A 15,830-nucleotide genomic window follows, 5' to 3' on the forward strand; every position below is an offset into this window, starting at 1 on the left:
TGAAAATTAGTGTATTGACAGCCATAATCTTGCTGCAGCTATGATGTTTGTGCCCGGGGCTATGTTACTAGGTTTCTTTCCCCCAATTCCTTTGCTTTCAGGATAAGTTGCATCAGGATTGAGGAGTGTACATATGTGTGGCTAGTTCTTTTTTAATATACTCTGGGCTAGAGGTAACATTTATAGGCTAAGATTGTATGGTAACCTTTAAAAATAGAAACTGAGTCTTAGCACTGGAAAACACATTGTGGAGTCAGTCCTGTATTAGCAGGGAAATAAGCATGACATATTAGTAGATTTTACAGAAGTCTCATTTCCATGCTTTTATGATTACAGTATGTTTTCTCTTCAAATGGGCACATGTCAGAGAAGTAATGGAGCGAGAGAACAGACAAGCCCTTTTTCAGTTCACAGAACCCCAATTCTTTATTAATCACAGCTTGCTCACAATGACATACAGGAAAATAGCACTAATGAACAGTAGAATATGCAGGCAGCAACCTCCAGGGGGGTAGGGACAACTTCAAAACTGCAGCTATTTTGGGGATGGTGTCTTAGGTTTGGTGATATTGTACTTGGCACAAGCACCCTGTCTAGTCATTCCTGCTGCTTCAGCCCTCTTAGCTCTAGATGTCTGTCACTAGGTAGGGTTGGCTAACACTGAAGAGTAAAAGTCATGTCAAAGGGAAGTCAGCAGTGTCAAAAAAATGTAACAGCTGGCTCACAGGTTTCAGGTGAAACATTCAGTAGCTTTTTGTACCATTATACACGTAATATGGTAGTATCAGATGAGTATCACAGATCATGACATCTACAGGTAAAGCCACTTGATGCTATTATTTGCTCCATCAACAGATTTTCAAGTGGAAAATTAAGCTCACTTTACATTTAGCATTTCTATAACTTAGAATTTGTCATAGCTTGATGTTTACAATGTTCCTCTTAAACTGACCTTAAACCAACTTATCACTTACTTTCCTGTCTGTTGCAAAGCAGTATTTGCTGCCACTCATCTCGAAAGCAACAAGTATTGTACGCAGTAATTTAACCTCCATTATACAGCACGCTACAGAAACCTGTAGGGCAAATTGCATTTGAAGAAACTGCATTTTAAGAGCCTTTTGTCTTGGACGGCTGAATGTGAAGTCACAATACCTGTCACCTAGCTACTGCTTTAACAAAGCTTACTGATGGCAAAGCGCTCTAGGTTATTAGGCAATGGCTGGTCTCTAGCACCATAGAACTACTACTGACCTCATCGGTGGGTTGGAATGAGAGTCGCAGGGAATGGAGATAGACATGAGGTGCTTCAAATGAACCGACCCAGCAAAGTCAGCTGAGTGGAAATAGACATTAGAAGCCTGTTACAGGACATGTAAGATTATGAAATAACTTGCATAATGCAATACTTGTATTTTTTAACAAAAATGTAAGTATTTACAAAATAAGATCCAAGTTTTTTAAACATCAAGCAAATCATTCTGCAAAGAGACCGCATTTTTTTGTTTTTATTTTTGTTTCTTTTTTAAAGTTTTTTATTGAGTTCTTGATTTTTTTTAAACCATGTCATACATTTCCCATACTGATATCGCATGATCCATAATAATATAGGCAGGGGGAGTTTACTAATGGTGGGGATGGGTCACATCCTCCATTGCTGTTTTCAGCCAGACAGTTCCACCTGGAGCTCCTTGTTTCTACGGACCTCTGCGGCATGCCTCTCCTGGAAAACATCGAGAAGGCAAAAATCATTTTTTTTTCTCATTCTGTGCTCCCAGGGAGGCTCCTGATCACCCTTTTTAGGCTGTGCATTTCACATCTGTGAAAAACTGGTTTCACAGCACAACCATATTTATGGACTGCAACTCAGGAGCGGTGGCATCCACCAGGCTATCCCAAGGCATGCTGTGTGCTTACACCATGCTTATGCTCCAGAGCACAGATTTCATATTGGCCTTACATTGGGTCCTCGGCACCTGAAAGAGTTTCCTTGTAAGGGCCCACACTGAAAGCTGATGTTTGCTACATAAAATGTACCATATACCCACATTTCTTTTTGACTTTGTAAATGTTACCAAAAAATCAAATATAGAGAAGGATGAATGGGCTTGAGTTCCTTGCTTGCACACTGTATGCAGAAGGAATGAGAGTTATTATGCTATCTGCAGCTTTTAGGAGCCGTAATTAAAGGTTGCAGAATTTATTTCCACCCAGACTGGTCAATCTGAGCATCTCAAATGTTCCCTTAGATCAAATGATGAAGTTAGCTGTCCTCTTGATGCTTTCTCCAGCTCTGAAGTAGTAGGAGAACTGTTAGCACACTTCAGTGCTAAGCTCTTCTGTTCGCCTTTAGCCATGTTGTCTTCCCTTTTACAGAAACAGTTCATAATTATTTCAGACTTATTTGAGCCACTGTATATTACGATACTTCTGTAGAAATGGGCCTATGATCAGGAACAACAGCTGTCAAATAAACTTAGGAGAGTTCTACTCATGGTGTTTACAAAACTTTATTATTTCTGGAGGCTCTTGAATTTTAGTGGTTTTAGTTTTCAGCCAGTCCTTTTCAACTGTCAGCCTATCAGACTTTCACCTCCCTTGTGTCTGATCCCTGAAACCATCCCTGCCACCGACAACCCAATAACAAACATTACAGGGTGACTATAAAAGCAAATATCCATCCTAGCAGACTTCAATGTAAGATCCTTTCTAAGTATTTATATACATTAGAGGGTCTCTTATGGGAATTGGTCAAAATTTCATTAAAATCAATAGGAATCTTTTCATTGCCTGAGTTGGACTGTGGATCACAGGCCAAGACAGCTTACTGCATCAGTTGAATCTGTAGATCACATTTTCTTATATGATCCATAATTCTGAGCTCCAGACTTTCTAAATGTCTTGTTCCTCAGAGCTCCTGTTAACTGCAATATATAGAAATTACTTCCATACTGGGTGCTCTAGACACCAAAACCTGGGGCATCCACATGTATGGATCATTTTTGAAGACTTAGACTTAGATATCTCGCTTCATCTTTTCCTGCATTTGCAGGATTGGCTTTTGTGTTTGTGCAAATAGTAGCCACACAATTACCAATTTCTGGTCTATACAAAGGTTCCGAAATATGTGATTGTCATCTCTGCTCAGAAGCATTCAGTGGATTTCATGCAAAGGCATACCATCACATTTCAGAGGAAAAGGGCGTAACAGTCTTAATGTTGTTAGCATTAATCTAGTACACAGAGATGCTCCAGCTGTCCTTCCCATTTCCTTTTAGTACCTCAGGGATGACTAATTGGCTTTTTTCTTTGTTTTCATAAGCTTTGGGATAAATGCCCACAAATAATCTAATGCAAAAAATGTCAACTAATCTAGGCATAGTTCTCAAGCTCAAGAATTATCCAGGTTGAGTATTCACTAGTAACATCATCCTTTGGAAAACACTCGTTTTTTCTGCCTCTCTGAAACACTTCAGTGTCTGCACTGAAGAAGGACAGGGGCTTACTGAAAAGATCTCAAAAGGACATTTATTTTCACTGAAAGTGAGAAAATTTCTATGTCTATTTGCTAGTATATTAGACAGTTCGTTGTTGACAGGAACAAGTAACCATTCCTGCAGGAACGATTAAAAAATGTTATCACTGTTAAATCTTTATCCCCAGGTTTCCTTCTCTTGGTTGGAAAGGTTACTTGGGGAAGAGCACACTCAGGTCTGCATCATGGTGTCTGGGATTTACCTGTTTCCTAATGGGAAGTCTTCTTGCTGCACCAAACGTCTCCAAAAGAGAACTTACTCTCTTTTAGTTACATGACTTACAGAAGATGTATAAGAAAGGGTCTCTGATTTGCTAAAATCCCTTTAACAACTGTGAGAAGAGCTACCTCACCACGTCTCTGCACAATATTGGTTAGACATTCCTTTCTTAAGGAAAAGGAAAGTCTTCTTTTTTAAAATCTAATCTAAGATGAGGAGGATGGTGCAGTTACCTTTTCTTGGAGACGTTCAATAAGAGCAGCTAAATTAGCTTCACGATTTTCTTTGATCTGTTCCATTTTCAGTATCAGCTTTTCCTCTGCCATTTTGCTGAAGTTGTTGTTCTCCTCCAAAGCCTTTTGAAGCACTTCTCGCTCATGTTCCCGCTTCTCTGCCAGATGTTTCAGCACCTGGGCCTCCTGGGACTGGAAAGAGCAAGTCAGGTGGCTGAAATGAGTGTCTTTCAAAACACTCATGTGGAGCAAAACCCCCCAAAGGGCAGCATTTCACTCAATTTAGAACCTGTATGAAGTCTGCTTTTTTGTTATTATGCACATTGCTTGGAAAAATCACTTCTGTGTTTAAACAAGATTAGTTTCAATAACAGAGGCTTAGAGGCTCTGCCCAAATGTGGGACATTCGCCTTAGGCAGCGGCCGCAAAGTGGCTGGAGCACCTCCATTAACAAGCTACCATGTGTAACTGCATTTTGATGCCTCACTTAACTGCTCTAAGTGCGAGCTGCAATCTTTTCGCCATGAGCGTTTTTATTCGTAGTGATAAGGGATTAAGGGCTGAAGCTATGTATGGTGCTAAAAAGGAGATTTTAGAAAAAGAGATGTGCATTTTTGCCGAGGTTGGACTATCCTTAAAAGTAAGTGATTAAATAGTAAGTAGAGGCTTTGACATCTACAACTATGAAAGCTAAACACAAGCAGTTCAGACAATGTTTTCTTTCCATGATACTTCTGTTTGGCTTCACCTCACTGATTACAAAGGGAAAAGGGGTTTTATTCTATAAAAAATATAACCTCCCCGCAATTTTTACTTAAAAGCTTACATTTTGCAAGGAAGATGAAAACAGCATGTAGGAATTAAACGCTTGCAGCTTATGCACAATACTGCGTTATTCTTCTTTCTAAACTCATTATTCAGAAGCATAAGCCTTGTTATTTATTTCAAATCAAATTACTAAAATGAAACCACTAATTCTCGGAGAGAAGCCAAAGAGCTTGCAGTGTTGAGCCCATTCTCCAGGCAAGTCTAGTCAAAAAGATAATATGTTTCAGGAGGGTTATTTAGAAGTGATAAAAAACATGGTAAGCTTTGGATAAAATAAATCAGAGGCAGCATGAGAAACAAAACAGAAAATGAGGAATGAAATATGGCACTGGGAGGCTATGTGCATATTTCAGTGCAGATCACAACACATTGTTGCTATTGTTCTCTGTAAAAATTAATTAGTTTAAGGCCTAAATTAAGGGTTTTAACCAATAATTATGATTTGCAGTAATGAATCTTTAACATCCCTCTGAGAGGTTTCAAATGCAGTAAAAAGCCTGCAATTCCTTTATATGAGTGAAATCCTGCTATGAGGAGAAGACAAACATTTTAGCAAAAGTAAGAGACACACAAAACCAAACGCACTAACAAGGCAAGTTAAGCAGATTAATAATAAAGGCTGCAAAGACCAGGCAGAGTACCTTGCGGCAAGGCACTAGAGAAAAATACATGTTGCTTTGAAAGGCTATAATGGCTTGCTTGAAATTAGAGGGGAAAGCTTCTTTTGCAAATCTTGGCCATGTACTTTATTTGCTGTTATCTCTGGTCTGGTTCCAGTTAAGAGCTCACAGCATTTCTCTATCTATGATCCCTAGAGCATTTGCTAAATTGGTTGGTACCTAACAAAGGCTCCTCCTTGTTTTTCCTCCCACTATAGAACATGCTGAATAGGAACAAAGCGAGGTTTTTTTTTTTTTTTTTTTTTTTTTTTTTCAGTTCTTTGTGTCATACAAAATAAATGTTGTGCAGGCCAAAGGATTATTGCAAATGAGAACAGAAAGTCCCCAGATGAGCACAGCCAAGAGGAGGGGGAGCTTCACTGGTGGGGAAAGGGAGCAGAATGAGCCAAAGCCAAAGAGAACTGGGCAAAGAAGGAATTTCATAGACTAATTCAAAAATCATAAAATCCCCATAAATTAAACTGAACTATCATTAATTTAAATAATTACGTTCATAATAAAATGACTTATTTTTGAGCAAAGTATTTGATTTCAGATATTTAGCCTTTAACATTTCTTTAAATATTGGCCTACTTCAGAATGGAAAAAAATTATTTTGAAAGATTTTGTGTACAATATAAAAATAACAAATTTGAACATCTTCAGCCTGTTTAACCCTTTTTGATTCAACAAGGGTGGCTCAGCTTGACCTGCGCTTGAGAAGATCTTCCCACAATTCTGCATTTTATATTTAATTAATTTACTCTTCAATGGCAATTTTGCATCCACTTTTGGAAAACTTACGATCATTAAAATTTGGTTGTTGATATGAATTTTGGGAACTCCTTGCTTAAAGGATCCCAAAGTAACTTTGATAATCTAAAGATATATTTCTTTTCCTGTTGGGAGTTTGAATAGAAAAGATACTAATTGTAATGTCCTTTCTCATGAAAGTTTTCAGAAGTGACCTGTTATTCTGAGAGCCTAATATTTCATGACATTTTAAAATACATATAATTTGTTATAAAATAAAGCATTTCTATTTGCAGAGCATATCCAGGACCAATGGAGATGCCTTAATGCAAAATAAGGTTTGCATTGTGCTTATAAGTAGTACTTTGGAAGAGAACATTGGGAGTATCAAAATGTCATTGGGACTTCAGGGCACTTGCTCGTTTCTCTGGATCTGTTTTCTTCCATTCAAGCTCTTTGCCTTTTGGACTACTTTTTATTAGTATAAATCCAGGAGAATGGCGAAAATACAGAGTCCTCTATCACAGTATACACAGTTCTAGAGGCTGCCTTTGGAGACAGCACATTCAAACTGATTTGGCCACTAATGAAGAAAATCTTCATACTGTAATTCAGTATTTATTGAATGCAAATTGCTTTGGCACTAGTAAGAGTTTGAACAAAAGCTAAACCGAGCCTCAGGAATTGACTGCATACCCCTAATGTGATTTTCTTTTATGGTATGCCTTAAAATGTGTTCCTTTTCCTCAATTAAAATGTTCAAGGCACCCAGGACTGGCGCAAAATAGAGAGAGAGAAAAAGAAAGGGAGGTAGAATCTCATTTAAACTGGTGCTCTAAACTCCTCTAGTGCCATTGTACACCAGCTGTGTCTGCCCGTTTCCCTTGTGCTCAGATCATTTTTGCAGTCCCCTCCTGACATTTCTGGAATAGAGTTGATATGTTTTTATTCTGGATTGTGGAATGATTATCCATTTCAGACACATTTGGCAAAAGATCCTGGCCACCCTGTCTGTTCAAAGTCTATTCCACATTCAGAAATAGCTAAAATGAATGACCCCTGATTCAGAGTGTAAAAGCCTCGCTTTGTTGCTTGTGTTGGCTTTTAGCTGCTGAGTTTGGACTCCCACAGTCTTGACATGGGATTCCAAAATAAGTAGGAATGGGATTCTAACATAAGTGGGAAGATTTTGTTCCCAGGTTTATTCCCAACATTGTATTGTCGAAATTGCTGGAAATCACATTCTCAGCTTCTTGACAATCCATTTCTAATACACTTGTAAATGGCTTATGATAAATACTTCTTGTATAGCTATTAATTTTCAACCAAAAGAAGTTCGTAATTCTGAGAAAATTAGTGAAAAAAGCTGGAAATAGCATGAAAGATAAAAATATTAATAAGAAGGAAAGAGAGAAGCAAGGAGAAAACAATACTCAATGAGGAATAACTTCTTAAGGGCATAATAATGCAGCAGCCGTTGCAATCTCCTATGCTTAATGCAGAGGAATAAAAATATTGTTAGGCATTCCTGATATAGATACTTTTGCTCCCATAAATGTAATAATATTCTACAAAGATGGCTAATGCAGACAAACACCTTATGACTTTCATCTCATATTTCTAAAGGATTATGTGTCCCCCCACCTCCTTTTCAGAGATGCTTGCTTCAAAAGAAAATCTATGTCTCATGATTAGCTGGCCAGATATAGATGCAGACAGCTCACTTTATGAGCAAAATTATCTACGGAAATGGGCTTTGGAGATACAATATTTACTTTTTAAGTATTACTCACAGGAAGAAAATCCTACTTCTCTGAGTAATAGGTGTTCTTATTTTCTCATATTTATCTATTTTGCTTTGACTTATACACCCAAATATTGAAATCATCTATGCAGAGATAAAATTAACAGATTAGTCTTAAAGCAAGAAGTCGGCTCAGGCAATTGCTTTTAAACTAGGGATTTCTGCTTGAATGCATTTGCCTGACTATCTTAGCTATTAGGATGTATGAGGTACACTATCTAGTTATCAGAACTCCACTTTCATAACACAATATTCATTCATTCGCTGGATTTTTTTAAATTAAAACAGTCAGCAGAAGCTGTGTTAACTCTGATATGCCTCCGTGTATTGTGTATTTAAAAGATACTATTAATGGCCCAGACTGTGAAGACAGGATTAAAGGCTTCTATTGTAGTGTAAATGCCAAGGTAAAGCCTAGGTATTAATCAGAAGGAAATGGTGAGTTGAAGCAACGATATTTTTAGGGGGAAGGAGTCGAGGGTTTCTCCCCCCACACACAAAAAAGCAAAGGAACAGAGTCAAGTTAGACCTCACTCATGGCACAGGCATCCTCAAATCTCTTTATTACCATATCTTGTTGCTCACTGGAGTGTACTATTTTTTTATATTACATTAGACCCTACTCTGGCTGATGTGAGTACTCATTGTCCCAGGACATATATGCAGTATATATATGCATATATATACTGAAAGACAGTTCCTCTGCCAAAGCAATGGCAGATAAGAAAAAGAGGGGGATGCTCCTGCTCCACAGGTTTACAAAGCAAGGGAGTGAAATGGTCTTTCATCAGGAGAGCCAGAGGTGTCTGCAAGCAAAAGCTGAGGTTGAAATCCTAGTTCTGTTGAAACCAGTGGCAAAATTTCTAGTGATAGCAGCAGCCCAAAATTGTGATTGAACTTTGATGATAATCCTTATTTCAAGATCTTTATTTCAGAAGGAGCTTTTGGTCAGGCCTACTAAGAATGCAAGAAGAGTCAAAAAATAAGCAGGTTGTCCGTAACGAGAAACAAGAAAACTCCCTTTGATCAGCCCCTTTCTCTTCCCAAGACAGCACAAAATTGCAGCTCTCAAGGTTTTGACTCATTGGGGTGAACAGGGTATGTTGGGCTGATGCAGCAGGTATCACCTGAGCCATCTACCTGATGCTCCCTACTTGCTCAGGAGGAATTTTTCGATATGAAGCAGTTTGAAAAGTCAATACATCCCACTGTACTGGGATGGTTCATTGACAGCAAGGCAGGGGTATGTTTTCTCTGCTCCCCTCTCCCAGCAGGTGATAAACTTTTTTTCTGAGGGCACATATCCAACAGCCTTCTGCTTTTTGCACAAGAAATTGCCAAGTGCCTTGCAGTTTTGATTAACTTGTCAATATTAGAGTCAAAGTATAATATATAGAAACACTGGTGCAAATAAAAATGAGGTAGAAATACATGGTTCTGAAGCTGATTTCACAAGACTCACTGGGATCTTTTCATAAAGCAGCCGCACTTCATTTTGTACTTTCTCTCTGCTCAAGCATGGCCAAAAACTAACAATAGAAAGAAAGATTAGTAGGTGGGCAAGAAAGGAGGCAAATCTCTTGGACAGTGCCTGTCCTCCCAGCCTGGCCTGCTCACTTACAAATTTGAAAAGAATTGAAAGAGATAGTGGGAATAAGGTGGAAGCACATAGCTTCGTAGTCCTCTGGGGAAGGGAATATTTTATGTCCAGTATATGCAAATATTTCATGCACAGTCCAGTTGACTAAGCTGTCTTGGGGGATTTGCCCTAACAGCGAATATTTAAACTTTCATTATTTTCTAAGCTCTGGATCATGAATTGTTTCAATTTAAAGCACAGTGGACTTGCAAAGGTCATTGTGAATTTTTCTGTTTTTAGAATAATTTTAAAAATAAAATCTTTAGTACAAATACTGAGGGGGTGTCATTTAATTCTGGTTGGCTTCATGCTGTGTCAGCTGCTCTAAATTCATAACTGCCTGAACTGAGTTCAGCAGTTAATTTAGCAACCCCACTGTTGAGATGCATTCCCCAAAAAGATTCTGGAGCCAAAGTTTTCCTCAAATTTAGGTGTTATTTTCTCTTATTTAGTTTTTATTACACTTTGTTTCCCTGTTACACTTCTCCATGCAGTAGGGGCAAGAGTACTGACAAGTGTCTCCTGCCAGGCAGGAAAGCAGGCATGGAGGGGGACTGAGTTTGGTGCCGAGGCCACCGGCGAGTGTGGCCATGGTGCTGGCAGACAGCGAGACTGCCCCAGGCGAGCTGACCACCCTGGGTAGCCAAGTGAGCTTGCACAGGCTGGGCGGCAGGGTGGGAGCATCTCACAGCATTTAATAACAATGGCATTAAAAGCTCATGTTGCTGTAATCGTATAACCAACAGCATGAAAATTTAAAAAATATGGTCGTTCTTCGGCATTCTTGGTAGTGCTAAGCACTAGGGACTAGCCTGATTAAATTTCATCCAAATACAAAGCTGTTAAGAGGATTTAATTACATATAGGTTCTCTCCCATAATCCAAAAACTAGAGAAATGTGCATCCCTTTGGAGTTTCATTTTCATGCTAATAAGTTGAATAAAGGCAATAAAGATATATAATTCAATGTAGGACTTTTGAAGTCTATGAATCCAGTGTAATAGCTAAATATTCAGGGCTGGTGGGCAGAAATTGATAAATGTTAAATATTCTTGAATAAACTTCTGCTGCTTACAGTGTCACTGTGCTCTCATTTCCTAACTGGGAAGGATGAGAAGATCTTTCTGATTACCTACCAAGGTATGAAAATATAGCACACATATGCCTAAAAAATAATGGGATAATAATTACATACTGTAAATAGGATTCTATAAATGGAAAGGGTAAATCTATATCTAGCCAAAATGGGTCTTACTATGTGGTGCAAAAGAAAAAAACTCCCTTGCATTCAGTTTGATCCAAGAGTACGAGGTCACAGGGACTGCTAAGAGAGGTAAGAAAAAGGGGGACAAATGGAAGGCACACTGCAAAAGTGTAGGAGGAAATAAACAGGAACGATAAGCAGAAAATAGAGTAAATAGGAGACTGCTATGTATTGTGTGAGTGCATGTGTTGGCATAGATTTTCTCATAGAAATTTGAAATTTTATTAATGAACACTAATTAGCAGAGCCAATGTGAAATCAATTAGTATTTTTTTCAAAAATGGCAATTCTCATCCATTCGTTATACTTGGTTTTAATTAGAACTGCTGGAGGGACATGATGTAGAATGGTTATGCCTGATAGGTGTGGTGCATAGATAGAAAAGCATGATAACAACTGCAATCCATGCTAGATCTCAGGAAAGATACACCTGGTTTGCCCAGCTGCAGGAAGTGGAAGATGCTTAGGGAAAGGGCAGATGAAGTTGTGCAAATCTGCCCGGCACTTCACTTGGTATATCTTCTTAATTTTCAACTGTAAGCAGGTAATATATTTTCTGAGCCAGAGGTTGCATCCGTATTACCATTTTCTACAAGGTCATATTCCATGAATTTTGCCATTCTCTTTATGAAATAATTAATATTGTAGTATCCTCTAAACATTCTGTGACAGCAAATCCAACACCTTGATTAAACAATTAATGCAAAGTTTTATAAACTTGCCATCTGACAATTTCATTGAGTGTTCCTTCCTGACTGGATGGTGTGAACCAGAATGTAATTGTTCCTTTTCCTCTTGGCATTACCATTCAGGGCTCTATAGACTTCTGTTTTATTTTCCATCTATTGTCTCTTTCCACTGAAGAGTAGTGGACTCTTTAATTTATCCTCTTATAGAGTTCTATTCCTCTGATTGCTTTTTTTTTTTAACCTTTCTCTGCACTATAGTCTTTCAGACCAAAACCTCAAGGCAATACTTGGGATATGGGAACACCAGGGATTTTATGGGTGATGTAATGAGGTTTTCTGCTTTGTTCTCTGTTCCTTTCCTAACAATGTCTGCTGCAGTGATGATGTGGAGGATCTTATCTATCAAAATAACTTAATTAGTTAGGTATACGTTCATTCAAAATGAATATAGTATGAAGTGGGAGAAATGGCAGGTGTCTGTATTGTTATCACTGATTACCATTAATGATTTTTCCTTTAGGAAAAAACAAACAATAATGAATGAAATTAAATCAATAAAATGAAACTTCTAGGACATACAGTTCACATTTCCTACTAAATATATGCATAATACTAGTCTTCTTAATTGCTACCATTTCATTCTGTCTCCATTTCTTTACTTAAATATTTGTCCTCAGGACAGAGGTTCTTCACAGTCTTTGGGGCATATCATCATTTGGACACATGAAAGCTCATATTGCTGGATAGATACTAGGGTAAACGTATATTCTTTTCATGTACGGTCAAGTTCTTTTACTAAAATGAACATATAAAAGTAAAACTGAAAGAAGCAATGGTGTTAATATTTATAAATTAGAAAAACAAATCATTGCATAGGCAAGGCAGCAGGAATAGCAAACATGACAACACTTCAGTGTTATGCTGAACGATTTGTTCTAATTAGTGAGTTTCAGAATAGTAAGGTTTCACTGAAAGTTAAAAATATAGCTCAGGTTTTTGGCAAATGTCAGTAGTGCAGATCTACCAGTTTCAGTGGACTGTGTATCCCCACACAGCAGTGTAATTACTCCATTGACACTCTTGGAAGTGACCTGCTAATCCGGCCTGACAGCAGCAAGAGGAGAACGGAGAGCTTTTTTATGTTAGGAGTTGTTTCATGAGGTATCTGTGGTATAGCTGTTGTACCTGAACTTCTCTAGACATTTTTGCCCATATCTGGAAAAGATTCTATAAATGTCGGTTTTAATAACAAATTGTAATGTTCAAGACATAAACTAAAGGCTCAGAGATACCTAAACTTGTTTTACTTTCGGATAACTTCCACTGGGGTCTCTGTGAGCTGGTGAAAGGGGTATCTCACAGTAATTTAACTGAGGGGTACATTTGTCACAGAATAACATTAGTTAAATGCCACAGAAAGGGCTTCCCTGCTTTACCTTTATGCTACAGCACAAGGAAAAATGGGTTAAATAGCACAATGGATTACCATGTCTAGGGTTTTCTGTGGCCACTGCAGCTCACCATGACTTCCCTCAAATGGTGTGACATACCATCAAATATTGCCGCATACAGAACAGCACCAATTTCAGATTAAAAAAATTAAGCTGGAAATGGTGAGTTCCTGTCAGCTTTGCATGACATCCTCTGACTTATATGATCTGCAATTTCTTCTTCTAACTTCTGAAAAAAAAATCCTCAAAAAAATCAAAGCCCACAAAGCAATCTGAGCTAGTTCTAACTGAGAACAAATAAAAATCTGTGCTAGAGAATGTTTGGCAGGAGTACAAAGTAAGACCTCTTCAACACATCAATCATTGTGAAAGCCAGATAGCTAGTGTGGACTTCTGACTGCATGCACCCTGCATTTGTAGAGTTAACACGGTTGTGAAGAAGGTCTAACAACCCTTCCAGGCTCTATGTGAAAAGCTTACAAATTATGAAATGTGAGTAAGGTCATAAAGAAGACTTACTCTGTAGATAACCTTACAAAGCCGACTTTCAGGACTATTCAGACTGCCTGCTAGAAGGGCCTCCCTTAGCAGCTGTGCCTTGCTTGCATCCTCATTCCGGAGCGTGGTGAACGGCCCAGAGCACTCTGTATTCAGGGCTGGCTCTCCATATTGCACAAAGCGGACGTTATAGCTGCCTACACGTTGTGACTGATTTCCATGGACACCACGAAGAATCAGCATCTGGCAGCCTTGACCCCAGGCTTTGAAGCCCATATCCCACTGTTAAACTTAGATACCAGAACAGTTGCAATGATTTTCAGCAACCACTATAGGTGGTCTGAACACAACCCTCACACCCACAGAGTGAGCATGTGTATTTGAACTCCCTTGGGCTTCCTGTCCAAAGCTATTTCTATTTTATGACTCATATTCCCAAACATGAAAACAAGACAGGCTTGCTTGCAAATTGCTGGGAAAAAAAACAATTAATTTGTTTCTTTCAACTTTTTTTTTTTCCCCATTCAGGCACTCTATGAGCCAGTGATTGCAATGGAAAACATACCAACAGATAGGAAACATGGCTGTTACTGTGTGCACTAATTATGAACTTTTTTGTAAGAAAACATACCTTTCTCCTTTCCTCTGCAGCTTCCAGCTTTTTCTGGATCTCCTCAAGAGAGAGTTCTTTCTTCTTTGGAGAGGCTAAAGTTCGCGGTGCTTCTGAGACCGGAGATGGTGGCTTTAGGATCAGTTCGAAGGCCTGGCCAGAGGCACGTTTGTTGATTTGTTTAACTTCCATGTCTGCACAGTAAGGTGAGAAATGGTGAGCCCCTCAATACTACAGTAGTATCGAGGACGGAAGTAACATAGACAGTATTTTAGGATCAGAATTGTAGACAAAAGATTTATCATTCCTGCCTTTGCCAGTTTAAATGAAATGGCATATTATGGACTGCAAACTGTTCCCAGGAGAGGTACATTCCATTTTATCTGTAACAGCTTAAATATATCTTAATCTCATAAAAATTTATAGTATTTTGGAAATGTATTGGGGTTCTGTGTCTTTCCACATCTCCTGAGAGAAATGGCCAAGCTGATTAATGCTTTAAGCATACTTTCATCTTTTCTTGGTTTCCCTGAGAATTATGTGAGCTGTAATTCTCATATGGGGTGCATTTCTCAGGGTACTAAGAAAGGTACAACTCAGTATATGAGGGCTTGCTATAACAATTCAGTTAGCTGTTATAAGCAACAAATATCCAGCATCATGGGTAATACCCAGTCAATAGAAGGTAATAGCCAAAAACAGCAAATGAATTGCTAAATCAGCGAAATATCGACTAACTAACATTAGATACTGGGCGAGTGAACTGAGTCATTTCCCAGAGCGAGTACATTATCTGACTTGGAAGATGATCACCCATGAAAGTTACTCACCATCATACTTATAGATGTTCATGTTGCGAGGTTCAGGGTAAAAACAGGAGCAGATCAGAGAGAGCATGGACAGCTCCTTCATCTTTTCCTTGTAAGCTGAAACAATAGACCTTGTTAGCACACTTCGCTTTCCCTGCTTCTCCTTAGTGAGCATCTAATTGAGATGACTGGCTAGTGACCAGCAAATCTGCTCTATCATCTGCCTGGCAGATTTCTCTGGGACATTTACTTCCAACTACTTCTTCCAGACACAGAGTCTTTATCATTTGACAAATATGAGATTCTCAGTACTATGGAGACTGCTTCTGATCTCCCACATGACTTCAGCCTTGGCTCTAACATACATAGTCCTTCTTATTTTATAGAAAGTGAATCTGACTACCGGGAAATGTATTTAATATTGAAATAATGCCGTGACCCCATTGTCTCTGGCAGATGGAGAGAAATGAAACTCTTCTAAATTCTATGACGTATCCAAATGCAATTGCGAAGAGCTCCAAAATGCTGCCCATGTGTTCTAGCATAGGCTGATCCTATAAATGTTATCCGTTACAAATGAAAAAGTCATCTGGATAATTAAAAATAAAACCAGAACTGAGGATAAATTTATAAAATCCTTAGCATGATATGCTTAATATACATAACTACTAGAGATAAAAAGATCTTTATTTTCTGCACTTACTGACCAAAATAATTTACTTCCATATTCATTTCTAGTGTATACCATGTGATACAATAAATACCCTTATGATTTACCTTTACTATTAGTCTATAATGCAGTAATGGCTACAGAGTCCAGCCATAGACTGAGGAGGAC

The 15,830-nt window shown here is 38.4% G+C and overlaps 1 protein-coding gene across 1 annotated transcript in view; it reads right to left on the minus strand.

Moving 5' to 3' along the window:
* Positions 1 to 399: 399 nt before the first annotated feature.
* The window catches only part of STMN2 (stathmin 2), a 40,638-nt gene continuing 25,207 nt past the window's right edge, over positions 400 to 15,830 (minus strand). Inside the window, exons 2-5 of the mRNA XM_062568170.1 lie at positions 15,014 to 15,109; positions 14,205 to 14,377; positions 3,989 to 4,180; positions 400 to 1,723 (exon numbers count right to left, since the gene is read on the minus strand). Coding sequence (XP_062424154.1) covers positions 1,664 to 1,723; positions 3,989 to 4,180; positions 14,205 to 14,377; positions 15,014 to 15,109 — 521 coding nt within the window. The 3' untranslated portion in view covers positions 400 to 1,663. The remainder of the gene's footprint in view (positions 1,724 to 3,988; positions 4,181 to 14,204; positions 14,378 to 15,013; positions 15,110 to 15,830) is intronic.

The sequence above is a fragment of the Rhea pennata genome, chromosome 2, assembly GCF_028389875.1.
Source record: "Rhea pennata isolate bPtePen1 chromosome 2, bPtePen1.pri, whole genome shotgun sequence".
Classification (NCBI taxonomy): domain Eukaryota; kingdom Metazoa; phylum Chordata; class Aves; order Rheiformes; family Rheidae; genus Rhea; species Rhea pennata.